Source organism: Crocuta crocuta, unplaced genomic scaffold, assembly GCF_008692635.1.
Source record: "Crocuta crocuta isolate KB4526 unplaced genomic scaffold, BGI_CrCroc_1.0 scaffold26, whole genome shotgun sequence".
Taxonomy (NCBI): domain Eukaryota; kingdom Metazoa; phylum Chordata; class Mammalia; order Carnivora; family Hyaenidae; genus Crocuta; species Crocuta crocuta.
The window spans coordinates 15,935,463-15,962,930 of NW_027532249.1; the positions used below are offsets into that span (position 1 = coordinate 15,935,463).

Genomic DNA, 27,468 nt, shown 5'->3' on the forward strand with positions numbered 1-27,468 from the left:
ACTAAAGGGAGAAAAAGAAGGTGAGCTCTGATAGCCGATGTATATTTCACACCTCCATTCTGCCTTCCCATTTCCCCCTATAAATCTGCCCCCAGATGCTGGGGCCTGCTGATTGCTGCTTGTACTCTGCGACAGAGTGCACACCAGACTGTCTCTGTATTCCTTATAAACTTCTCCATGCCCTCCCTGAAAAGCCAGCACTCTTCCTTTCGTCCAGGTTCATCCTCTCTACCATTCTGAGGACCACAGCCGAGTCCGCCCACCGCCCCCCTTCCCCACCAGCGGCAGCACAGAAGAAATACGCTCTTTTCTCCCCTAATTTTTTTTCTGAAGAGTCGAAATGGGTTCTGTGTTTTGGAAGGCATCCCTCCAAAGCATAGGTAAGTGTACATGTGGCATGTTTTCGAAAAAGACTCCAACGGAAGGGAGGAATCAGAGATGCTAAACAACGCCGTGCAAAGTTGCAGACTGTTCGGCTACAGTCCAGAAAATGAATCCAATTTTTCATTCTGTCGTTATAAATATTTCATTGCAAATGGTACTGATTTTCTGCAACTGTGGTTAAGCAAAGGGCCTCTGTGTGAATATTTAAGAAAAAAGAGAGAGAGAGAGAGAGAGAGAGGAGGAAGACAACCAGGAAGAAGGAGGAGGGGGAATGAAAGATTAGCCACCAATTAATTTCTTACTTTACATGTAAAAGATTTGGGGAGAAATTCAACAGTGATGTAGTGTGTGACTCAAAGAAGGAGAAGAAAAAAAACATTTACTCTGCTCTTCTTCTGACAGTTTCTCATAAAATATCTGCAGCCCATCTATCTTTTAGTACTCCAGGCTCCTCTGGAGAGCAGAAAATGGTGGTTTAAAGCTCACTTCAGTGCCAGTCTGCGGGAGATTGCTTTCCACAGGACCCCCGCTGATGGAGGCCTAGGGGAAGAGGCCCAGGAGTTATTCAATCAGCCCGAGACTCTGGGGCGGCTGGGGGTCCTTTGAGGGCTGATTATAAAGCTGCCCTCCTGTTGCCTGCCTCGGAACAGAATGAAATGAGCAGCCTCTTGCTGAGCAGATACTGCGAGAAGGAATTTCACCTGTCATGGAGTTTGTCAGAATTTCAGGATTTATCTTGGTGCAAAATTAATAAAATACCAACCAGGATTTCAGGCTGACTACTCAGCTGTGTCATCTCAAAGTGATCTTTCACCCAGGAAAACCTGGACAGTGAGTACGGCCGTTTGTGCCCTACTTTCCCTTCGGAGGGTGAGGGAGGCGATGTAATACCACCCAGACATCAGGATGAGATTTTTGAACCAATTACACACAGGCTGAATTACGTGTGGGTGCTACTGTCTTCATGTGGGACCTCTCACCCCGTTGCTGTAGTCCTAAAGCCTCTTTGGAATAAGCCCAAGTCTGAGGCATAAAAAGGCCATTTCTGCAGTTTATAACACAGTAGGTCCCCCATGGCATCACATCTGTTAAATTCATACACTGGTATTTCAGGCCTGAATTTGATTTATCTTTTAAAAAGGAGTACGAACAACAGGCTACGTTAAGAGCACAGATTGTGAAACATTACAAATTAATCCTGGGTCTGCGGTGAACGGGGAGGTGCGGTTTCATCTTTTGTTTTAACAGGCTGTGCCCGCCTGTCCGGTCACCCTCTGGGCTCTGCCCAGAGGGTGGGAGCGGGGAGTGGGGCGGGAGGCCCCCCGAGGGGGATGGCACAGGCAGGGAACAAGTCTCTCTGCCTGCTCTGGGGCTCTGCCAGTTTGGGAGCTGGGCATTGCTGCTCATCCCACTTCAGAAGGTGGCTAGCACGCACCACACAGATCACCGGCGTGTGTAAGTGGGGTTCTGCAAAGCCCAGACTTAGGTCAGCTCGAGCTGAGGCTTCCGTAGCCCCGAGGCATTGGCTCTGGTCCTCAGAGTGGGGGGGGGGGGCGTCACATCACAGATGGGGCTGCGTGTGGGGACCGGGTTGGCGCTCCCGCCACCGGCTGGCCTGAGCCATGGGACAGAGGGCACGCACACTTCTCAGATCTGACTCTGGACTCTGAACTCAGGTTCAGGACAGGCGTGACTCTCATCACAAGGCACACCTTGTCTGACGTCCCTGGCCTCCCGCCGGGCTCAGACCATGGGTGCCCCTTACCAATCGGTGACTGGCAGCACATCCCGGGCTCCCGGAGTCCGCGATTGGGTTAAAGCAATTGCCGCCTCCCTGTCCATTTTCTGAATGAGACTTTAAACGACACCATAATGCGTCCCTTCCAGCTCTTCTCCTAGTTCAATGACAGTCCTATTTTGGAGAGCCACCTTTACAAAGCAGTAGAGGCCTGACAACGTTTCAGAGATCTCAGGAAAGAGTGAGAAAGAGGGAAGGAAAGCTTGCAAGCGAAGGCACAGATGGTGGGCGGAGACGCAGGGTGCTCTCAGCAGGCTTCAGTGGAGATGCATTAACTCCACAGAGGGATGAGGGCTTCCCACCAGTACCATCATGAATTATAACTGAGTATGGGAGTGAGGTCTTAGCGCCTGGCTCACAGCAAATAGACTGTTCTATTTTCCTGCCCAATCACCTTTCACCCTTATAAACTCAAAGCACAGCAAAGCTCACTGCTGATATTTAATGGTATCCCGGTAGCCTTTTATGTGTCTAGAAGGCACACAAACTTAGCAGATGTGCCCAGTGGTGTAAGTCAGATAATTATGAAATTAAGTTTTGGCAATGTCAGAAAAGGGAACCTTTCACGGGTGATTCGGGTTTCCAGTGGGAGGTGGTCTTCTGTCAGCTGGGAGAATAGAATCAAAGTGGGAGGGGGCACGAAAGAAAGATGCCCTCCTCCCAGACATCCTGGGTACCTGGGGAAGAGCCTCTCTTTCGTGCACCTTCTCCTCTCCTTACTGGAAGGCAGTTCCTGCCCAGTTGGTTAGTTCCCCCACTTGCTCATTCAATGAAGTTATCAATGAAGGAGGTCTGTTATTTTAGGCAGTTTAAAATTTCACCGTTTTTAAAGGACTCGTTTACCCTGCCTTTCACTCCCGTTTAAAGCCTTGGAGTTGCTGTTCTAAATGACAGCACCGCAAGCGAGCACTGCTTTTAAGCACTATTCATCTCGCCCGCCACATCTCAGGCTTTTACAGAACACTGCTCTCTCTCCAATAAGGGGAACTTACTCTTTCATAGCTGCAGGGCAGAGCCTGTTCCGAGCTGTAGATTTGCTGCAAATATAACAATAAAGGATACAAATGTGAATTCCTCTTAAAATACACGCTTGGCTCAGAAGCTGCCTTGCCTTAGCAAACTCGATCAAGAGCAGCCTATCAATCTTTCTCCAAATGTGCAGCAACAGCTCATTTCGTGTGGCTATCCGACGGATCGCCACATCGATGGATCAGGAGGTGCTGCAGTGAATTCTTCGCTCATTTCAGGGGATTTATAGTGGAAGTCCATGATTACCATCCCTCTTTCTCTAATTGTCACAACAGTTGGATCTGGAGGTGGTGTTTTCCAAGAGTTGGGTAAAAGTTTGTAAACACAAAGGGTCTATTCTTGGCATTTTGTCTCTGCTAATGGGAGGAAGCTGGTCTGTCTGTGTGTGGCGCAAACATCTAAAATCAGAACCTAAGTGGGAATTGAACGTGCCTCTCTAGATGGCAGAATGTTCTAGGAATTTGGATTTCCAGGTCCCTCCAAAGGATCGCACTACAAGCATGGTGAGCCTGAGCTCTGTCTTTAGAGGAGAGTCAGGCCTGCGGCTTCTCGTTCCTAAAGGAGGCAGATCTTCTGGCGCTGTGGCAGGCTGTCTTGGCGACATAGAAGGTGGCAGGGCCAGCAAAGCCCCGCCAAGGCAGAACGTGGCAGAGGTGATGAACATTTCCAGGGGGTGGGGAGGGAGGGGGCTGTGGAACTGGCCACAGTGCTCTTCAGTACACCCTAGCTGGATGCTCCATAAAGTCGCACTGATGGCAGCTCGGAGATGGCCATCTGTCGTCAACTCTGGGCCAGACAAAAAAATAATGTAATGGCAGATCGCTAACAACAGGGCTGTTGGAGGAGGGAACGAGTCCTAGAACGAGGAGGTGGTGCTCCATCTTTTAATAGCAAAAACCAGCCATTGCTATGAACATCAAGAAATTAATGGATGGAGAATTTTTAAAACCTGAGCTGGGGTGTTGTGGAAGCGATTCCGATGTAAATAAGGTGGTTTTAGCTTATTGCTGTCACCTCTGCTGCCTCTACTTCAGTCATATTAGCCACTCGATTCTTGAACATTTGACTAGCAGGACACATGGTAAAGCAGTGAGGGCCAGATTTAGAAAAAGGTGAGCCCACGTTGTGCCTCCAAGCATGCACACGCAGATTAGGCATTTATTGGTACAAAACGGGTAATTGAAAATGCATTTACTCATTTAGTCCAAATGAGTTCATTGTGACAATCATGCTTATCTATCTTTCTGTACGCTTGCTTAATTTCTAGATGCGGTTTTATAAAAGAGCAAAATAAAGCTACCTCGTCTTTAGATGCATTGTGAATGCTATAAAATTTTAAACTCCCTTCTTTGCTCAAGAAAAACCTTAGCTTTGTGCCACGGCATAGGTAATAGGAAAGAGAGGGGATGGGGAAGAAGGGAGGGAGGGAGGGAGAGAGAGAGAGAATGAATAACAGTCAAACTGAGGCTAGCCATGTCCTATTTTTTTGTCCTATATGATTAACTTTCTGCCTTCAATGGTAAGGCCAATCAATCCTGATTGAATTATCCAATATTAACAGCTGAAAGTGATCAAAAGTAATGGTGAAAACATAGCACCAATCAATAAATCAATGCAAATGATTCAGTTCCTGGAGATGCGATCAAATAAAAGAGATAGATCAATTTAACCACTGAGCAAATTAAGTGGAAGTTGGTGTAGCACCAATTTACTTCAAAAGCCCCGCAGGCCCACAAAGCAGAGAAATGAGGTGGTGGAGAAACAGACCAGTTCCAGACCCACATGCTCACTTGACACAATTTACGCTCCTGAGATCCCTGAGGCTATGTGGCTGCGATTTCAGCCCCAAGAATGAGAGACACACAGAGGTCCAAAGGATCCGAGGGGAGAGAGCTAAGGTAGCAGGAAGCCTGAGCCACCCAGGAAGAGGCAGGAAGTACGCTCCCCACATGGGCTATTCTCCCAGGGGATGGCTCTGGAGCCCAGCTACGGGAGGCCCAGACATGGTGATGAGCAAATCTTCCAGTCTGGGGTTCCTCGGGGAAGGCCATAGGATAAGAAGCAAGGCAGGGTGTGCGTCTTAAAGANACTGAAAAACACAAAAGGGTCGTGAGGAGTATCCGAGGCAAAATAGTTTTAGGGCATTTCTTACAGCTTTAAACGAAGCCTTTTCCCTTCTTCCTGTTTGCAAAGGAGGACTGGCCTTACTCAGAGAAACATGTGACAACAAATAGAGCGAACCTCCCCCCTCCCCACTCCCCACTTCACACCCAGATCCCACCTTGTCTTTGATGGGGGGAAGAAGATAAAACTTTTTGTTTGGGCTATAGGTCCTTCATTTGGTGTGTATGGAGAGAAGGGCCAGGTTGCTTTGGAATACGTTTCTGAAAGCAAATATAAATGTTTTGTTTTATGGTTATATGCTAAAAAGAAAAAAGGTAAGAAAAAAGCCCAAGATTCTTTCATCCCTTGGAAAAGAGGAATGTTTAAAAATGGGAATTTTTACCTGGAAACCAATTAACACGAAACTATGTCAAGCTATGATTAACTGGGAAATTATTCCGGTAGAACTAGAGCAGAGAACTAAGGAAAATTCTGACCTACCTGAGACAGAAATTTCATTTCTGGTTTTAAAATTTTTTTAAGTGTTTCTTTCTTTCTGAGAGAGAGAGAGAGAGAGAATGTGAGCCGGGGAGGGCCAGAGAGGGAGACACAGAGTCCGAAGCAGGCTCCAGGCTCTGAGCTGTCAGCACAGCTGACAGGGGCTCAAAGGCGGGGCTCAAACTCACAGACTGTGGGATCATGACCTGAGCTGAAGTAGGACACCCAACTGACTAAGCCACCCAGGCGCCCCCAGAAGTTTTACTTCTGAGTGATGGTGACACTTGATTTGGTTTACTCAGGTCAGCACTAGTGAGCAGGGAGAGGGCCGGGGAGCCAGTGTTTGTCCAGTGCCTGTCTTGCTCCACACCCTGCATGGAGTGCTCAGTGTCGCCTATGCTGCTGCACTGTCACCACGATCCCGAGAGTTAGGTGTGAGGCCTTGTCGTTGCCTACGGGCCCACTGTACAGATGATCAAACTGAAGCCCACAGCCAATAATAGCTTCTAAGCGATGGTGACCCTGTCGATCAAACTCTGGTGACTTTTCTCTGTAACTCATGCTCTTTCCCTGGTACTAAGCTGCCTATAGAGACTTGGAAATACATTAAAACAAATGAAAAAAAAGTCTCATGAAAACTATTTTTTAAACTCCTAATCATTTGAGACTTTATGGGTGGCTAACTCTCCCATAACCACAGATATCAGAATCACTTCCATCCTTCAGAAGCAGCTTGAATGCGTCCCACATGAGGTCTTTCTTGAGTCTCCCAGCTGGAGAATAAGAATCTTCTTTTGGAATACTTATAACCGTTGATTACATATTAGCTCATATAATGTTTAATCATTTGCATTATCTTATCTGTTCTAGGAGACTATAAATGTGACAGATTTCTAATTATTTTTGATATGTCATAGAGTGATTAGGACCATGGCTGATGTAAAAGGATGACGTGATGGCTTTACAAATAGCCGAATTAACAAATATCTTCCTTAATTGATAATGGCACCGGGGACGATGGTAGTAAATAGCACAACACTTGTGATGTTGACTATGACTCCTAAATGTCTTATCATGTATTATTTATTTTTTTAATATTTTTATTTATTTCTGAGAGAGAGAGAGACAGCGTGAGCAGAGTCAGAGAGAGAGGGAGACATAGAATCTGAAACAGGCTCCAGGCTCTGCGCTGTCAGCACAGAGTCCAATGTGGGGCTTGAACCACGAACTGTGAGATCATGACCTGAGCCGAAGTCAGATGCTTAACCGACTGAGCCACCCAGGCGCCCCTCATCATGTATTATTTAATAACTTGAGACACAGATTTGGATTAAATTGATTAAAAGCCTAGTAAGGAAAGAGCTATGTTAGCAAGTGACCCAGTGACCCGTGGAGCAGCTTCATGGCCACGCTGTATTGTTGTCTTTTACGGCCCATCCTATGTGCTGCTACATCCTTTTCTCGCACAAACAGGACTGTACAACTTGAGCACTAGTTAAGCTGTGGTATGAAAAATATGCATCCAGATGAGGGGATCTGGTGGAACAGTGATCTGAGAAGAAAAATAGCTGAAGAGATGGTTACATATTGAAAAAGAAGTGCTACCCGAAAATCACAGTGTATCCCTCAGAATGTCAGGTGCCTTTCCAATGTGGAAAACACTGCATTTGTGAGCTCAAGGAGGGAAGGGCTGCACATCAAAATAACCTTTGATTCCAAACGAATTCAAGTACCAGAATCTCAGAGCCTGAAGTTCACCCAGGCCCATTCCCTCTCTCCCTCCTGCTGGAATTCCCTCTACATTCATTGCATTCATAACATGATGCCTGATGGAACTTTCTACGGGGACACACTGGAAGAGGATGATTTGATCACTGCTATTGAATGGTAGCTTTTCTAGAGGCACCAATTAAAGAGTAATTACTGTATTGAAAGAAAGTGGCCTATTCAGCAGCATTTTTACAAACACACCACTTGCTCACACCTGTATAAACCACTTTGGATACAAATATGCATTGTAGGATATTATTCTTGGACCAGACCATCCCTCGCTCAAAGCAGCTTCCTTAAGTGCTGCAGAAAAAGTTTTGAGAGGTCTATTAGGAAAACATGTGAAACATTCAATATAGTCATTTGATTTTAAAATAACAAAATGTTCATTTAGTTCAAATGATGCACTTTTATTCCAAGGCACATCTTCCCCACCAGCAGGCGAGGTAGAAAGAGATTAGAATTGCTTGCAAAAGTGACAGAAAGCTCTACCAAAAAAGAAAGACTCTATCTTGCCAATAATGATTATATATCTCTAAGCTGGAATGAAAACTTTTGGTAAGGACGGTTTAGGGGTCATGTGAAGAGTACACCTTCCATGCTGGCAAAAGGTGTGACCTAGATTGAGTTTGCCATAGAAGTGGAGGTTTTGTCTCATTTAATTAAAAAACGAATTGTGGTCTGTGATGTCCAAAAGAAGGTGTCTGAATCACCGTGTCCTGAAGATGGACAGTGCATAATGAGAAACTGTCTGAGTTCTGACTGGAGTTGTAGGCAAATATCAATGAAAATAACATACTCCCGTGTGTGTGTGTATGTGTGTGTGTGTGTGTGTGTGTGTGTGTGTGTGTGTACGTTGGGTACATACTTTTATACCCAACAAAGCACTTCTAATCACACACAAATGCTTTCATGTTTTTAACTGGGCATAAGCAGTGTAAAAAATGTAAATTACTTATGCTCATGAAATCATGTAGGCACCACTGAAAGACAAACCATTGTTATGTCATGGAGCCATTTTGAAATGCCCATCCTTGACTTACCCTAGTATTCTCACTCTGATAGAAGAGTCCAATAAACTATATGCTTGCAATCTCCAATAGGATTTCAGTTCTTGGGCATTTCGTTTCATCACCTCTTATGAAAAGTCTGCCTTTCTTGACTTCAGTGGCACAAAAAAGTAGATGAGTTCAAGTGGTATGTATCATATATGTCAATTTCAGATTTTACACTTATTTTACATACCACGGCATGAACTACAGTGGGCTGATACAATGGCTTCATTTGTCATTTTCCACTCTTACTATTTTGGTTACCGATCTTATTTTCTATTGTTACCTTAATCTCAGTCAATTTTCCCCTTCATTCTAGAAATTAACAAAACTATTATGGTTTTGGCACACTTACCATACCCACTTTTCATGCAGGAAATGAAAGAAATCAATCTTTAAAAATTACATTAATTCTATCCTCTAAGCCCAGATGTAAAGCTAATTTGGGTAATGAAAGCAAATGTATGGGACTGTGAACCCCTGAGGGTGAAGCATAAAAATCCAAACACTCTCAAAACTAAAAAAAGTAAAGGTAACTCTAATCCATTTTTCTTAATGCATTGAAACCAAAAGCCACGGTTACTACTCTGGACTTAGAAAACAGGCTTACATAGATATTTCAATGACTGTTGATATTGGCTTTGTAAAAATGATCACATGCTGACTACCACAACTGTTATCTAAGGGATGATGCACATATTGAAGCTGGGTATTCATATCAAGACCAAAGATGTATGATTCTGGGCAATGGGATTCGAAAAAGAGTGCTCACAGCTTTGGATTATGGAATACGTCTTATTGTGGCCCAGCTCACAATTTGAATGAATGAGTCAAGAATATTTTGAGACATGGTTGGCCTTTTAAGATCTTAAAGACGCAGGAAGAGTTGTGTGTTTTCTATTGTATCTTTTATACTAACAGTTCTCAAAGTGTGGCTCAGGGACTTCTGGGCTCTCCTAGATCCTCTCAAGGGGTCGTTATGTCAAGACTATTTTCACAGTGGCATTAAGACATTATTTGTCCTTTACACCCTCATTATCTCATGAGCGTACAGTGGAGTTCCTAGAGGTGACTTGACAAGTGCTAAGTGATGACATCATCTCTCTGACAGCTAGTAGAATCACATGTGTGTGTATTCTTGTGTTTAAAACATCTCTCAAGTTTGATTTCTAATATGGAAATATCAATAGGTAATAACCCACACAAATCATCACCCTTGGGGGTCATCAATCATTCTAAGTGTAAAGGCATTCTGAGATCAAAGAATTTGAAAGCCACAGGTCTATACTAATTGTAGAAAAGAATGAATACTGCATGTTTCACGAAACCCTAAAGTATACTGTAAAAGAAGCCTGGAGTCCTGAAGGATGTGTTTAATTGCTCAGCCTTGTCTGTGCTATGGAGGGCTACGGGCTACTACAGCCATAGTGTTGGGTTCTTTTAATGAAAAACACCAACCGAAGTCTTACCACCAGGTTAGCTGTATTAGAAATCTATGAACGCAACACAAAAGTGCAATTTTGTTGCAAACTTCTTTCAAGAACATTAGAAAGAAGTCGGTCTCTATAGAATTTTACAACTTTGATTTTAAGCTATTATTAATTCTGCTCCACAGTTTACGTGCCAATTAAGTTATCGCCAGGTGTACTGGCCATATCCTTTACACAGCCATACAAACCCAAATGACTTCTCCTTTGAAACCTATTGCAGTAAGAATATGTTTTCAAACAAAAATTTACGTTGTGTTAAGAAGATATACTTTGTGGCAACAGTCTAACTTGGTCAATCTCCTATATTCAATTCCCAAACAGATGTGACAGAGTAGAAATCTATTTAGAAGTGATAAAAAGTAAGATAGCAACTTTAATTTCAGTCCACTGACAGCACTATGACAATGGGTTCACCCATTATTCCATTTTTAAAAATTTCACCTCCATAATTTGCTATTTGTTTACTTATAGAATGACAGATGATAAGCTGTATAGTTCTGATTCTGACACATAATTCACATAAATCTGGCTTCCCCAGAGTCCAAAGAGGTACAAAGCTGTCCCAGGGTCCACAGTGTAGGATGGAAAATTAAGAAGTGTGCGTGGGGAGGTGGCAGGGGGCGGGGGACTCTGAGTGCCTGCTTCCACCAGACCTGGTTTAAGGGATTCAGCGCCAAAAAATAATTACCCCTTCCCCCCCATCCAGGCTAAGTAAGTTTATTATTAATCACTGTTAATAATAATGCTCATAATAACAAAATAATTTTAAGCTCAAACCCATTCTCCTCCAAGGGCACCAACGAAATTTAACAAAAACATGCTACTCATATCATTTCATCAGAAAAATAAGGATAAGTATTATGCCCACTTTTCAGGTGAAGTAGCAGGAAAAAATGAGAATTATTTTCCTTTCAGAATAAGTAACATTTCTCAGATAGAATCCAGGTCTCTTACCCATATTTTAACCTCTAGTCTATTGCTAAGAGTAATAAAACCAACCAAATTATTTGTATTATATTTTATAATCTGAACCTGAGATTCAGACCTATTACTTCATGTTACCTAACAACAACCCCATAAGTGTTACACCTGTCTGTCATTTCCTCATATCCGAGGTTCAAGAGACATTGTGGACCAGTGCAAAGTCATATACCTAGCGAGTGGGACGCTCAAGGCTAAACCGAAAATTTTAACTATAAGGCTGTTAATAAGTAATAATTATTCTACTCCATTAAATGGAGGAAACATTCTGGACAGGAGTCCAGCTCCTTCCTCCTCTTCCCTTCTCCCTTCCAATTTCAAGCCCCTCAGGACAACAATAACTTGGACATCCATCCAGCTTGGAGTCCACTGGGAACAGAACATGAATAAAACAGGATTGGGGAGAATGGGCCATGACAGTGAGGTGAATGATCCCATAGCCCAATAAACCTGACCCCTCAGCCTATCACACTGGGTCAGAAGGTCCAATTATAGGTCTGTTCTAGTTCTTTTCATGATTGACAGCAGCCAGAGGCAAAATTACTTTGGTGTCTGTTAATCCAGCCTCTAATTTTCCCTTTGCCCCAATACGCGCAGAGCATCATGGTGGCCCAGGGTGAGTGATACCATGAATCCAGATTTAAAATGCCCCTGTTTCCTATAAGAAGAGCAACTGAGTTCAATCCCCGTTCTCCTCATGGGGACATTACCTGCAGCTCTGTTTGGAAGAAAAACTTCTGTGGACATTGTGTGCAGTCGTAGATCTTGTCTTCTTGTCCATGGGCAGAGAAAATATGCTGCTGCAACTTGTTTGCTTGAACAAACACTGAAATGAGAAAAGGCTGGTGAACCTTGGGTTATTTTCTTTCCAAAACGCCCTCAGTCGATGACTCCCCGTGAACAGACCCAGGCGGAGGAGACTGAACGATGCACCTTCTGGGTGCGACTACTGCCAGACCCCCGGGGAGGGCCGAGTCACATTTGCTCACGCTCGGGTCCCCGGCTTTTGTTAAGAGGCACTCCACCAAGCACCAAATTCAACCCAAACAGCTCCAAAGTAAAGGTTTATCGAGGCCTTGCTCCCTATAAATCTTTTAAAAATAAAGCTGAAAATTGTCAAATGCACAGCCCCGTCTGAACAGAAAGGGCTCTTATTTCTCAGCAACCCACAGGTTAAGAAATCATAGATGCCCAAACCCTGCTTATTGTGTTTGCCTAAAGTTATAGCTGGCAAACCGTTCTCTATTTAAATGTGTTAATGCTAAAAATTATATCCCACAGCTACTCTGGGGCACTGTCTATAAATGTGAAACAGAACGGCAGGTAAATTCTCTTGGATACTTTAAGATCAACTCAGCCTACACACTGAATGCAAGGGTTTCAATAATATAAACATGTTCAATTTTAATGACTACAAAACAAGGCCCTAAGACTGTGTAACAGTTTACCTAGGAGACATACTATTAATAATTAAATTGTATATGCCAGAGGCAGTGTTTGGGTTGGCAGAACTGACTTCTGATGGATGCCTGGTGCACTGTGACCTAAAAAAGTTTGCGTCTACAATATTAATCTGTATAGGCAGGGAGTGGATTTATTAAAGATGTTGGCATTTGACTTTGACTCCACTCTAATCATTAAAATTATTCTAATTGCCAGCCAACCTAAAATATTAGAATATTGTTCTTGTGAGTCATACATTTTAATCACATTTCTCATTACCTTAAAAAACTACTCAGATTTCTTCGCTCCCACCTAACACGCTTTATATTGGAAGGTCTTTTTTTTTTTTTTAATTGTTATTTCTAAAATTATTTCAAGATACACTGGAACAATTCGGGTCTGTCAGCACAGAAAATGCAGACACCTCATGATTAATGCATTTATGTCTCTTCCCTACATCAACAAAAAGAAATGGGGTTTTTATACAGATTTGCAACTGATCTCCATATAACTTAGCATATGTTATGAGGCTTCTGGCTACAACATGAAATAACTGTTTTATTAGGGGTCTCATCATGAGGTTTGTGACCCAGTCTTCCTTATAAAGACTGACCATGAGCTTTTATAAAGAACCCAGACTCCTGACTCTTGTATCTTAAGATAAATACTATGCTATGGTAAAAATATAACAATATATATTTTTATCTTTTTAAAAATTTTTTTGAAATGTTATTTTTCTTTAACTTATTTCCGCGAGAGAAAGACAGAGACAGCATGAGCAGGGGAGGGTCAGAGAGAGAGGGAGGCTCAGAATCTGAAATAGGCTCCAGGCTCGGAGCTAGCTGTCAGCACAGAGCCCAACGCAGGCAGGGCTCGAACCCACAAACTGTGAGATCATGATCTGAGCTGAAGTCGGACGCTCAACCGAATGAGCCACCTAGGCACCCCTATATTTATCTTAACTACAGAGAACAAATTGGTGGTTACTAGAGGGGAGGCGGGTAGGGGGATGGGCTAGATGGGTGATGGGGATTAAGGCATGGACTTGTGATGAGCACCGGGCGATGTATATAAATGTTGAATCACTAAATTGTACACCTGAAACCAATATTACACTGTATCTTAATTAACTGGAATTTAAATAAAAACTTAAAAAGACAAATTAAAATACTTAAAAAAGCACCCCCCTCAAACCCAATATATATATTTAAATACAAATGAAAGAATAACAACAGACAGTTGCAAAAGGAGTGGTTGATGGAATTATTGAAAGAAAGAGCTTCACAGGCAAACGTCCTCAACACATTCAAGTACTACTTGCAGTAACTGTACAGTGAACATGGCCCCTCTCTTTGGTTACAGGACAGAAATCTATAGACTGAATGTAGTAAAGATTAATAATCAATGCCTGGAATCTTGCTCTGCAAACAAGTGAATTTTGAGAGAAGGATATATTTTTGTTTTGTTTTGCTCTTTTTTTTTGACAAATAAGAAGGGAACATAGCCTTGAGGGGGCTTGACCATTGAGTTCAAGACATATGCAAAATGATCACAAAGGATTTTCCAAAATAACTTTGTCACTATTGGGGGGGTACCAGAAGTACGTGTGATCATATCTCAACCCCATGGGCTTCAGATTACAGTTTCTGTTTTACATTTTATATTTTTGGGTTCTTTTCCTTTTTGCTGCTGCTGCAAACTACAGAGCCAAAACATCCGATGAAAGTTTCTTCTTAAAAGAGTAAATTTATATTAAAAATACATCCAATTTCATAGGAAACAAACGTCTCACCTAATCTGTTCATCTAATCTGTTTTCTAGTTCAAGGAATTTGGGAGGGTTTTAATACTACCTTCTTCTTTCTTACGGGGAATGTTAGAAAACTGTCCAAGTTTAAGTAACAGATGTGAGCTGGCAACCCGGCTGCGCTTGTAGTCAGACGTCTTGCAATGAAGCAGCAGCTTCGCGCACTCTTTGCCTTAATAACCTTTTCACATCGAGAGGAGCACCGGGAACAAAACATGGATGCCATGTTCCAAATGGAAAAGTGCAAACTTCCGAGAGAACTTGAAATGCCATTTGCTCATCCTGACAGTTAACATTCCTGCCCATTTGAGTCTTTAAGTGGGTGGCAATCAATAATGCTAATAAGCAGAAATCAAGCGTCTTCTCCCCAAATTGAATGGAAGTCCTATCCATAAAAGGCCATGGCGGTGGGAATATGCTTTGGTAGGAAAGACATGATCTCTAGAGTTTCCTACCTGTAAAGCAGACGGGGCACTTGAAGGTACCTCCCATCCCTTCGAAGCTGTGCTCTATCAGATGGCACTGGAGTTTGGCAGGGGAGTCGAAGGTCTGGCTGCAGAGCTTACATTCATGGTTCAGTCCTTCATCTGTTAAGAATACATGAACAGAAAAGTTGAAACACATCATATCTTTTATTGTTTTAATTTTTTGGCATTTATTTATTTTTGATAGAGAGAGACAGAGTGTGAGCCGGCGAGGGGTTGGGGAGAGAGAGGGAGACACAGAATCTGAAGCAGGCTCCAGGCTCCGAGCCACCAGCACAGAACCTGATGCAGGGCTTGAACCCACGAACCACGAGATCATAAGCTGAGCTGAAGTCAGACGCTTACCTGACTCATCCATCCAAGTGCACCCCAAAACATATCACATCTTTAAAAAAAAATTTTTTTAAATGTGTTATTTATTTTTGAGAGAGTGCAAGCAGGGGAGGGGCAGAGAGGGAGGGTGGTCGGAGGATCCAAAGCGGGCTCTGCACTGACACCAGTGAGCCCGATGTGGGGCTTAAACTCATGAACTATGAGATCATGACCTGAGCCGAAGTCAGATGCTCAACCGACTGAGCCACCCAGGTGCCCCCACATCATACCTTTGACAGAGAAGTGTAATTGCATACATTAAACTATTTCCATCACCAAATATAAATATATAGTAGCATATATGGTTTTGGGTTCTTATTTCATATTACCTATGAATTTGTATCAATGTAAGATATTTCTGGAATTTAAAATCCAAAGAGAATCAGAAGGCAGAGTTTATCTTAGGGTAATGCATTTCGTTAAGCTTTTAAAGTATCATTAGTATGTCACTGATAAGACATTTCTTTTTCACAATCATGATTTTATAGCTGTGTATTTCCAAAGTCCTAAAATAATGGACTTACGGAAAATGGATAGCTTCTTCCTTAAGTCTCTCCTCTAGTTCACCTAGAATGTTCTACACATTTCTATTTCTTTTTTATTTTAAGTTTATTAATTTATTTGGAGAGAGAGAGAGTGAGAGCAAGTATGAGTGGGGGAGGGGCAGAGAAAGCGAGGGAGAGATAATCCAAAGAAAGTTCTGTGTTGTCAGCACAGCATGAACCTGAGAGGAAATTGTAAGTCGGATGCTTAGCCGACTGAGCCACCTGGGCGCCCCTACAAATTTCTGTTTCTAACCATAAGGTTTTTAGTGACACTCCTATTGACACAAACTTTCTTTTTCTAGTCCCAAGGTTTCTGGGTAATTTTGAAATATTATTAATACTTATAATTTATCCTACAAGTGCTTTTTTCTACAGGCTATTCCTGGTTCTCCATATCTTCTCAGTTCATTGTTCCTTTTACTTTGTAAGACAATCAATTTTACCCTGTGATCTAGACTCTGCCTTTCTCTGAAGGGATTTCTACGAGCTCCATGCTAAGTTTTGACCAGTCTTGGATTTTTCTTTGATATCTTAGAAAAATATTCCGATGTAATAATAATTGCTACCTAACGGGAAGAGTTTCTGTTGTCGATAGACACTATTATTTTTAGGTTGCCTTTTTCCTCATTAAAATGTTTCTAGAGCTTAAAATTTAGGAATTAGTCCAGCTTATTTCAATTTGCAATGATAAGAAATGAAAACCAGTACACCAGAATGAGCAACTTAACATGTATTGAGTGTTTTCTGCATTTCAGACACCGCTGTTCTAAGTGCGCAGATATAAATTCATTAATTTAACAGCGACTGTTAGCTCCATTTTACAGATGAGAAAAAAATGAGGTCCAGAAAGTGTAAGTGATTTTTTTCCCTGAGCACCGGGTCAATACTTGGTGGACCAGAACTTAACTCCAGGCACCCTGTCCTTAAGGTCCATGATCTTAGCAAACAGGCTCTGGCATATACCAATTACTCCCAAACGACTTATCAGACAGAGTAACGGCAAATAGGCTGCAATTTAACCTGGCTTGTTATCAAGTTATACTTTTATCTTCTCCTATTTGCAGTGATTAAAAATGTTATTAAGGAACATTAGTGTCAGATCTTCCAGGTCTAGAGAATGTGAAAGACGTATTCATACCATGCGGGCAACGAGTCTTTACTCCAAAGGTATTTCCTTTCATGCAAAACAACATGCATGTGTAAGTCCTTCTCCAGCTGATACTACTGGCAACCCAAAGGCTCAGTTACAAAGCGAATTATTATTAGCTAACTAGGAGTAAAATCACTCTATTTGTATTCCTAATCTTTCTTCTCACACAAGTATGAGTCTTTAGAAGCAGAGGATTGGAATTTATAAAAAAGAGAAGCAAAGCACTAATTAAGCCACCCAGTACTGTCTACATTTCACAAGAGATAAAAACCTACTCTGTATTTGGGTGGCACAGTAAATTCCTTGATTATAATTATGTAAGAAGGAGTTTAATTGTGCATACTGACATGACAAGGGGTTATACAAAAAGCTTTAGGGATTATATAAGATCAAGGGGTTTTCATCTGTTCCTTTCTTGCTCTCTTTTCTTAATCCTAAAGTCACGAAAAATTTTCCAAATTTTAGATATTAAGAAACTGTAGGGAGTTGGGTCAGTAACTTGATCATCAGAAATACTTGCCAAATTTAAATGTTTTCTGTTTCCTCGATGCTGCATGCCTTACCTTTCTTACTAGAAGGTAACCAGGAGTTTTACTTTCATCTTTAAATGATGTGTTTTAAACAAGAACCAAGACGCAGCCTATCAGCATGAGCAAGTATACACAGTCGTTCTGGAATTCTTGACCTTGCAATATTTGCGAAGTAATATACGTGAGCCTGGTTGGCTTTCTTGGGAATAATGACTGACCGTTGCATGAACACAAAGTGAGTTATGCAAGTTAGAATGGTCTTTAATGTGATGTTCTTTCTTGAGTATGAGTATTTTGTTTGGATAAATAATACAAGCAGAGAAAGATACATGGGTATGAACACAAGGAGAATGTCTTCATCGATTTTTATTTGTTTCCTATCCTACGAACAGAGATGTTCCATCACAACGCATTATATAATCCAGATTTAGTCATGTGAATTCACAAAAAGGTGTCACACAATGATAAAGCATTTACACACGGTTAGTGCAGACTTAGTTGCCGTGAACCCCATACTCGGTGAAGGCACTAAGTGATAACAATGATCATAACAATAGCTTCCAGCATTTTCAGAATGGTTTACAGTTTAAAGCACATTTTTTAGTATTGAAAATAAAAAAAAAGACATTGGAGTTCTACTGCCTTTCATTTCTAAGTTACATTAGAGGTCTCTTCCAACAAGTGACTTTTCCTAGCTATTTGAGCAGGACAGAAAATATATCTGAATTATTACACAGCAAATGATAGATAAGCAAAAGCTAGTGTGCTCCGAGCTACACCGTGAACACATCTAGACATTTCTCCCACTTTTCTTGACTTCCCTACTCACTTTCCCCATGCTTACACTTGCTTACTTCCACAGCGTCAAATGGATGATGGGTGTATGATAAGAGGACCCAGCGCACTGTTACTGCTGGTTAACAGAACCTATTTTAGTCTTTTCAACTTACGAACGGGGTAGAGATAGTATTGGGAAATGAAGAAAATGTATTTATGACAAGAATTTCACAAGTTTATCCTTATTCAGAGTCTCCGTTTAACTCAGCTCCCATACATTCTCTATTTGCATTATGTGGCTAAGAGTCGTGTCTTAGTTCTCAAAGAATTTTCTAAAAAAAAAATCCTTAGTACTGGGGGATCTACCTTAGGTAAGCCCTGTTTCCTTTCAAAAGTGAGCTTCTTTCCTTTCTTCTTGCTACCCGGTGGAAGGTAGTAAGGAACTGTAAAGTGACACTGTGGTTTTAATTTCAAGTTGATGCTCAAGAGGTGACACTATCAACACCTCCGATTTCAGGTGAACTTAAACCTTAGGCGCAGGATTTTGCCTAGGAAGCCACAACTTGAACCTTGTCTTTTTATCCCTCTTCTTCCTAAAGGTGCCAAAAGCTTAAAAATTCAATCAAAGTAACCATTTCTGCTCTCCGGAAAGGTAGCAGCTGACAGTAATTGGATAATACAGTCTGACTCATTTATTAAAAAGAGATTCTGAGTCAATTGATTTAATAACCATTACAATATTCCATTAAGGATATAATAGGCTAGTGCAGCCCTATTTTTTTTTTTTATTGAGTTATGGATGAGATCTATGGATGAAATTTCTAGATTTTGCTTCCCTTTTTTCTTTTCCACAGTCTCTAGATTTTCCACAGTGAGCATGATTTGTCTTTGTAGGTGAATTTGAAAGTTAAAGACTAAGACCACTACCCTTTCCATACCCTATTAATAAAGATTGATGGCCACACTAAAATTTTGATTGTCAAAACGTTACACAGGAAATGAGCAATATTATGCAGTACAGAAAAACCCCAGTTCTAAACACGAGGCTGAAAGGTATTCTAACAAATACATGAGAGAGCAGAAATTAGCACAAGGAAAGGGAGAAGGAAACATCAGAGCGCAGATCAGTCAACTGAATGAGAAGACCATGGACCTTTCAGTATAAACCCGCATCGTTCCAGAAAACCCCTGTTTGTTATGGACGGGTGGAGGGGAGCATGCGTGTGGTCAGCACTGTGGGTCCAAGGTCAGGGAAGGCACGTGTGAATCTCTCACCCCTGAGAACATGTTGGAGGCCGGCGGCTTCCTGTCCTGGTCAACTGCTTTAAAGCATGACCAATGACAGTGTGGGCATAATTGAGAAATAATTTCACATGCATATAAATTTCAGCTAAAATAATTACTTCCATTTGTTAATCTTCATTTAAGCGCGAACATAAATGTTAACAGGCATCAAGTCTACATAGAAGACACTGATGCTAATGTAAATATTTACTCCACTCTTCAGTGTTTCAAAGGAGACGAGTCTGAATACATAATTGCAACACCACCTCAATGCCTTAGTAGGGAACGTGATAATCATTTACAAAACTTTGTGCTGTAAGAACAAAATCTGTTTGTCTGAGGCCAGTTCAGAGGGGAATGATAATTTCTATCTCTCCAATTTATAAAACCTGGACCAACACAACTGTTTGGCAGTCTCTTTGTAGGAGAAAAGAAATAATAGTTACCATTTGGATGCTCAAGCACAACTCAAATCATAAGCTCTGGCATGACAATTGTTAGACACTGACATTTCAATATAAGCTTTAAACAAGAGAAACCCGCTAAGCAGCCTCCAGAATGTGTGTCCCATGTTTATACTCCTTTTCCTTCAATAAAAACAAAAATCTAGAGCAGCCACAAGCAAATGTTCAGTGGTTGACTTACACGCAGCTGTTATCCCAGGAATCACTGGGGGGCCCCTTATATCGTCTGATCAACACGGCAGCCATTACTGAGGACCAATTTGTAACGGTTTATAAGTAGACCTCCTTCTCTTATTCACCCTCGAGACTGGCCAGAAGGGTCCTCCAGCCTCTTCCACTGCATAAATCTATAGGCTAAAGTCCAAAGATCCAAACCCCTCTCGGTGCATCATCATGTGGCCGGGGCCATACTTAAAAGCTCTGATCTGAGTGGGAGCAAACTCTGCCCTTGGAATCCAGACAGAGGAATCAAATGCCCTGCAGCTGTAATTTTTCCTGTTCGAACGTGTATACCACTATATCCTTATATATATTTTTAAATCCAACAAAACTATGCCCTAAACCAATTCCCAACCCCCAGTCCTTTACTCTGCTTCTCCTCTTCCCTGAGTTCATTTCCAAGCACACATTTATAAGCTAGAGGTCTGAGGAGTAACAAAGAAAAGCCATACATGACAAAACTCACCCCTCGGCTACAGTGGCTCACCCTAGAAACCAGGAGCAGAAAAATAGACAGGCTGTGCTGTGATTTGCCATCCACACAGCCACCACATCTCTTGAGCTCCACGGTGCTCAGGCCACTGTAATTTGTTGTGTTATATACTGCACATATTTCACAACTGTAACGCAAACACACTGAGGTGCTAATTTGGCAACGGAGAGTATTACTTAGGCCTCAAAGTCTGCCAGTAGATTAGCCATTAAGCCCCCAAAGTAAGGCAGAATTTGAGAGCGCTGAACATTACACGGACCTTTTCTTATACTAGTTAAAAAGCTCTGCCCTGTCCTTTTGAACAATTCAACACGAAAACGAACATTGCCTGAAGACTGACGACGCTAGCACCTTCTTGGACTTTCTCACTGGCAATATGGCAATGTCTGCCACTGTCAGGGTTTCTATGCCACACAAGAGAGGAATACAGGATACAAGCATCAGACTCACAATATGAGAGACAGGGCACTGGGGACAGTAGGAGTAAATGAGCACCAGGTGCCTCGACTTTGACTATCCACATGTGCCACCCTTTGGTATCTCGAGTAAAGGAAAATGATATGCATCCCATGTGTCTCTGCAGGAATTTTATTTCAAGGGGTCTTACAAGGTGCAAGTCTGCGTTGAACTCTGTTACTACCTGTTTTTGGCCAATGGTCTTAAAGGCTACGGTGCTTTTGGACTTTATAAGCAAAGCCACTGATATTGACACTGTTATTTCCTGTCTTGAACTTCTCATTATCAGCAGGGCTGGAGCAGGAAATGATTCAACTGGGGTAGGCTGCATTGTACCCAGCAGATTTTAAAGAGCCCAGGGGCTGCCTAGAGCCCCATAAACATCAGCAGCTTGGAAACTAGCAGGAGGTCCAGGTGGGCCGGGATGGGAGAGGCAGGCAGTGGGATTTTAGATGCTCTGAGATGCAGTATTGTCCAATTCCTTGGCTATTATTATCAGTTGTGGGCATAGTTATTTGAATATTCTCATGTAGGAGGAGAACACTGGAATGCTATTCAAACAATAAACAATAAAACAAACAACCCACTGGAAAAAAAGTGGCTTCCCTCCACCTGGAGGGACGCAGCAGCGACATTTGGCACACATCTGAAAATAAGGATGAGCATGTAGACGAAAAGATATCTTTCAAACCTGACCAGTATTTTGCTACCTCCAGGTCGTTGGCCTTTTCTTCTCTACTTTCCTAATCTAAACATGAGCCCACGGTGGAAGTCTCAGAGAAAGCACACAGTGCCAGCAAATGGCTTTAAAGGTAAAAACCTGGGCTCCAAATGTTTTCACTTTAAAAAAAAATCAGTTTTTGGTCATGCACCGATAAAATCACTTTGAGCTCCACGGCCCCCTCCTCCCAAGAAAAAGCATTCTTAACTAGGAAAGAAGAAATACTGTTAGCCCTGAAAAAGGCAAGTGTGGGATAGAGTTAGGAGTGAGGACTGAGACCAGCTGAGTCTGAAATACATCCTTTAGATCTGCTTCGGTGGAAAACAGCGTGGCTTCCAAAAAATTTGCTTGTTGCATGAACCTTTAGCTTCAGTATATGCCGCTGTACTGCATTGAAAGGGTCTGGTTTACTTGAACAGTCATTTCACCCCCTCCTTACTTAGGCTCACCTGAATGCATGAAAATAACCTTTGTTCTTTTACAAAGTTTTCACCACCTAATCCTTAGTGCTGTAATGTTCTCTGCCATGACACCAAAGTTTCTGAGCACACGAGACACTATAAAAATTTACTTCCCTTTTGCATCATAAATTAGACAAACAATGTGATTGGAAATAGCATGTTTCCAATTCAGTAATGCACTGCAGCTCTTGCCTTGCCTTTTCGAGTGCTGGACAGCAGCCCAGGCCATCTCCAAATAAGGGCGTGCCAAGCACTAGATTTGGGGTTATTTGTCAATTTGTGCCACAAGGTAAGTGTCAGGAGGGCAAGTACATTTGTCTGCTTTGTGCACCTAAAACAGTTCAGGGTTCATAGCTGGGACTCAGCAAATATTTATTGAACTTATGGGAAATATATACTTAGCTGGTCCTACATGTAATTTCAGTCATAAGAAAATGCCGAGACTAACACCAAAACAATATGTATTATTTACCAACTGTTTCAAAAGTTCACTCCATGCCCTTGTACATGAAGCCCTATGCGGTGACACGTTTGGACTAGCCAAATTTGCCTGATTCTGCGTGCCTTCACCATTTCCTTCACTTCTGTAATAAGAGTAAAATGCTCTGGTAAATAAAGCATTAACAAAGTAACTGCCTTATTTGCCAGATTATCTCTGGCAAGAAACTGAGGAGCCCAAACGTATCCCCTGTTTCAAGAGGGAAAGTGTGATCGTGCATTTTATATCGGAAGCAAAAAAAAAGAACCATGTGAAAGAAGGGATAATCACCTTTTATTTGCCCTCAGTCATAGAGAAGCCTCTACCTCACACATATTTTTAAACATTTTTATATACTGATATTACAAAGCTCCATTCTTCTAACTAATTGGTTTAATCAGAAGTATGCATTGATTGTACTCCTTGCCTAAAATTTCTCTTGTTTGGTATTAAATACATGCTATTAGTGCCTCAGGTCTGGGACTTCTGGCCCTGGTAGAAGTGGAGGTATATTTCCCTTCAAGTAATGTACAAAAAACCCGCCCACAAATTGGTAACATCGAAAGAAACTAAATGTAACCTGCTTTAAAGTTAAATCCATCAAGAAAACATCTTGGAGTACTGAGGGCAACAGTCAATATCAATTCCGCACAGCAGCGGGCCAGCCACGGGAGCCACGCACCGGACACGGCTCTCATCAGGTATGTGTTCGTGTTGCTATGCTGCTTTATGGCAAGGGTCAGGGCCTTTTCTTTTGTTTACCTTCTTCTTCTTGGCATAAAGCCATGAGTTATTTGAAGGAGAAAGTCTCCAAACACCAAAAAGCTGTTTATCTTTGCTAGAAAGCAGAGCCTGCTTCGCTGATGATTTTAAAACAAAACAAAACAAAACAAAACAAAGCAAAAAAACACACAGCAAAACAAAACAAACAAAAGAAATGGAATGAGGTTCACCAGCTTCTGTAAATATTATGGATCTCAACAACCATGGGATTTTTAGTGCCCACAGGTTCGAGGCAAGAAACTAGTCAGGCATTTCCAAAGCTAATTATCTAAGAAACTTATGTTATTGATGACTTTTTGCAAAGTCGTCTGAACCGCGCTGTTCAGAATTGGGACTAACCACCAAAGCACAAGTTAACTCTGTAACAGGTGGGGAGTGAAGGCATAAAAGGGGCAAGAATCTCACACTTCCGAGGGACCCTATCCTCCTTTTACTTTGTGGCGATACTAAGAAAAACCTAGGCAGCGATGCAAAAATCACAATACTATGCATTATTTGCAAATGACTCACATTTTTATTGTTCTATTGGTGTGACCTTAGAAACTTGGCCTTGAAGAATAAAAAAAGGTAATGGCGCCATAAATGCAATAAGATTTCTAAAAACAGTTTATTGGAAATGTGCTGCGAAACTTGAATTCTTCTAATCAAACGATGCCACCCCTTAGAGAAATTTTCCTGTGCATTATTAAAGTGATATACTGCAGTACTAGTTAGAGCTCCATAACCTTTAAATTGCCTGATTGTAATTAAGGCCACTAGTTTTATTTAGGAAGGTTCAAGGAGGCTCAATTTAAGTTGGCTTAACTAGTGTGAATTTAATGTCATGCTGCCAGAAGGCAGAGGAACTCTCTGGCCTGGCTGTTCCGTGGCACATGCAGCTGTGGGGTCATGAATTCTAAATTAAGCCCACATTTAAAAAAACTACAGATATCAGGAAGTAGCTGGGTGTGGGCAAGCACGCATCCCAATGGTTGTATATGCATATCATCCATTCATTCATTTGTTCATTCATTCTACTGGCAGTTTCCTAATCTGGGAATCTAAACACATCTGATTATTTATAGTGTGAGTAGAAGGGGTATATAGTTACTCTTAAAGGCATAATGATCACTTTCATTGAAAGGTGGAGCCTAAGACAACGTCCAATCAGCATTACTGATTCAAAATGAAATGTGCTTGTAACAAAATTGTAAAGGAAGGAACGTTATTCACATTCTAAAAGAAATTCAAAGAAGGAAAATGCGCAGTTAGGTATATGAGGAGGAAATAAAGGGTACGCTTTGGACAGGCCACTAAATGGAGTGCTGAGAGTAACATAAACTTCACTGAAAGGGCAGCAAATCAAGGACTGAAAACAAAAGATAAGAGAAAATAAAGGTACTTGATGCAGAGACCAGCAGAGGCAAAGGGTAGCGGCGGAAAGAAAAACACTTAAGGATTTGATCCATGTTCAAAATTTTACTGGATGTGAGCTCAAAAACATTCATCTCTGGATAGAGTGCTGGCACTTTTCTGTAGCTCCGACGGCAAAAATGATAAATGAATTTCCTTACAGCCAAGTGGCTCAAGCAGCCAACTACGTTACCACTATATAATTAATAACAATAAGCAATTAAAGAGAGCAGCAGGTTACAACTATAAGGTGTCAAAATACAATAGCAAAGGAAAACACTGCAACAACACACTTAAAAGAAAAATAAACATATAGTGTGAGAACCTATATACAGCTGCCTCCTTCACACTAGATTTTAGATAAAGCTTTTATGCTTAAAGAAAAATAGAGGATGGCATAAAACTACCATAAGGTGATTAACGTCCCTCCAAAAACAAATAATGCTCCCTAGGCTCAGAGAAATTTGAAAAGTGATATGGGAAACCTGATTGTGAAGGCACAGGAGAGTTGGCTGACCATGATCTGGCGTTATCCTTTTACTAAGAAATATTCTAATAAATACCTCACTACACTGTATTTGTTGGCTCAAGTATTTTCAAAGATCCCAGGACATTGTGCTTGTTTTAATGTAAAATGAAGAAGCAATAAACTAGGAATGCGTAGGGGGAAAAATGAAAGGGTAAGAGTTATATAATTGGCTAAATCTGGGATGTTAGACAAAGGTTAGGAGTGGCCATGGAAATGATCTAATTAACTATGGACTTGTTTAAAAGATGAGAAAATGGAGACTAGATATAGTAACACTTATGATGGCAAACTGTATGGTCCCGGCCAGTGCCAGAATTCAGCGTTCCCGAATCTGACACCACACTGTCCCACCACACCCTCCCTTTAAAAAAGTTTCCTCCCTCTTAAATACAACGATTCAAGTTGATAGTTGAGCAGAGTAAGTTACTGTCTTTCTAGATCTCTTAGTAATGTCAACGAGTTATTTCTATTTCCGTGACGCCTGGTTACTCCTTTGCTCCCCCGACAAGACAAATCCTGAATTTACTCCAATCCACTTCTTCTCCTACTTTCTGAGCAACTATTGTTAAAGTTTCTCTTTCCCTTGTAAGAATGCTCCTCTTCCTTCAGAAACAAAGTGAAGCCTTAACTCATATGCAGCCCCTGTTGGTACTGAAAGTTAAATTCCCTATATCTCCAGATTCCGCAGAGAAGCTAGGGAACTCCATTCTTGGCAAAGCGCTTTGGTCCGAGCTGTCCATGTGAAGGAGACACTCATGACTATACAACTCATCCAGGGCAGAATGCTGATGCTTAACTTTCAATGGCAATAACCTACTGATTTCGTTAAACTGTCACCTGAAATCCTATGGAGACTGGACTTGAGCTTTCCTTTATGGAATCATAATTATTCAGGAACAAAGACTTGATTTCTTAATTCTAGTCTGCCTATAGTGAATTCTACATCTTTAAGTGACTGAGTCATTCCCTGATAAGGTACTAAATTGAGTATTTGGGAAGAAACTGAGACTGCGTGTATATTCCTAAGTGTGTGGCTTACTAAAAAGGAAATTCCATGCTTATGTATGGAAAATAGGTTAGCTCAATATGTTCCCAACCTACTTTTCTCTCTGAGGCATCATTCTGGATACACCAGCACATCTAGGCACTATACGCGGAAGCCAAGACGTTACTGGAATACCAATGAATCAGACTCATTTCTATTTCCTTCTGTCTGTTTCCTGTCAGTCAAGAGCAACCTAAGTGAGAGAGTTATTATCTGCTGCGATGGAAAAGTAAAGGAAGGGGAGGGGGGAAGAAGGATGGAAGGAAGGAAGGAAGGACGGAAGGAAGGACGGAAGGATCTGAGCTGTCAGCGAAGGAAGACAGGCCAAACGATTTATGTTGTAACAAAGATTTCTATCTTATTTCTACTTAGCTTGGAAGTATGAAGAAGTACATATTCCCAGGTGTTTTGTTTGGTCAAAAACCAAAGCTAAAGATCAGGGAATGGGCCTAACAAAAACCATAGATTAGTTACTAAGTCTATCTGTTAAATGAAGAATGAGACATAATAATTAAAGATTGCTCTTTCTTAGATAGCAATTCCTTATATTACCTTCTGCAAAGCTATTAAATATTTCTAAGACTATAATGCCAAATTATAAAGATGCTTTGGGCACAATAAATTTTTAATCCCCTATCTTTATGACAATTTTTCTAAAACCTGAACCAGCTCATTCAGATCTGTTATAAAAATTTAAATATTGTATGTACACTGTGTCAATATAAAGAAGGCTGATAATTTTTAACACAAAAAGAAATCTATTGGAAAAAAATCACTAAAATAACTATCAATGACTTTAAGCATTTCATATATGTTTTAATTTTTTAAAAATGCTTATTATTTATTTTTGAGTGAGAGACAGCACATCAGGGGAGGGGGGAGAGAGAGAGAGAGAGAGAGAGAGAGAGAGAGAGAGAGAGAGAGAGAGAG

At 41.4% G+C, this 27,468-nt stretch overlaps 1 protein-coding gene across 1 annotated transcript in view; it reads right to left on the reverse strand.

Annotated features, from left to right (window-relative positions):
- Positions 1 to 819: 819 nt before the first annotated feature.
- The window catches only part of ZNF521 (zinc finger protein 521), a 237,542-nt gene continuing 210,893 nt past the window's right edge, over positions 820 to 27,468 (reverse strand). Inside the window, exons 4-9 of the mRNA XM_077778165.1 lie at positions 14,810 to 14,941; positions 11,816 to 11,931; positions 6,078 to 6,219; positions 3,705 to 3,997; positions 3,175 to 3,219; positions 820 to 924 (exon numbers count right to left, since the gene is read on the reverse strand). Coding sequence (XP_077634291.1) covers positions 820 to 924; positions 3,175 to 3,219; positions 3,705 to 3,997; positions 6,078 to 6,219; positions 11,816 to 11,931; positions 14,810 to 14,941 — 833 coding nt within the window. The remainder of the gene's footprint in view (positions 925 to 3,174; positions 3,220 to 3,704; positions 3,998 to 6,077; positions 6,220 to 11,815; positions 11,932 to 14,809; positions 14,942 to 27,468) is intronic.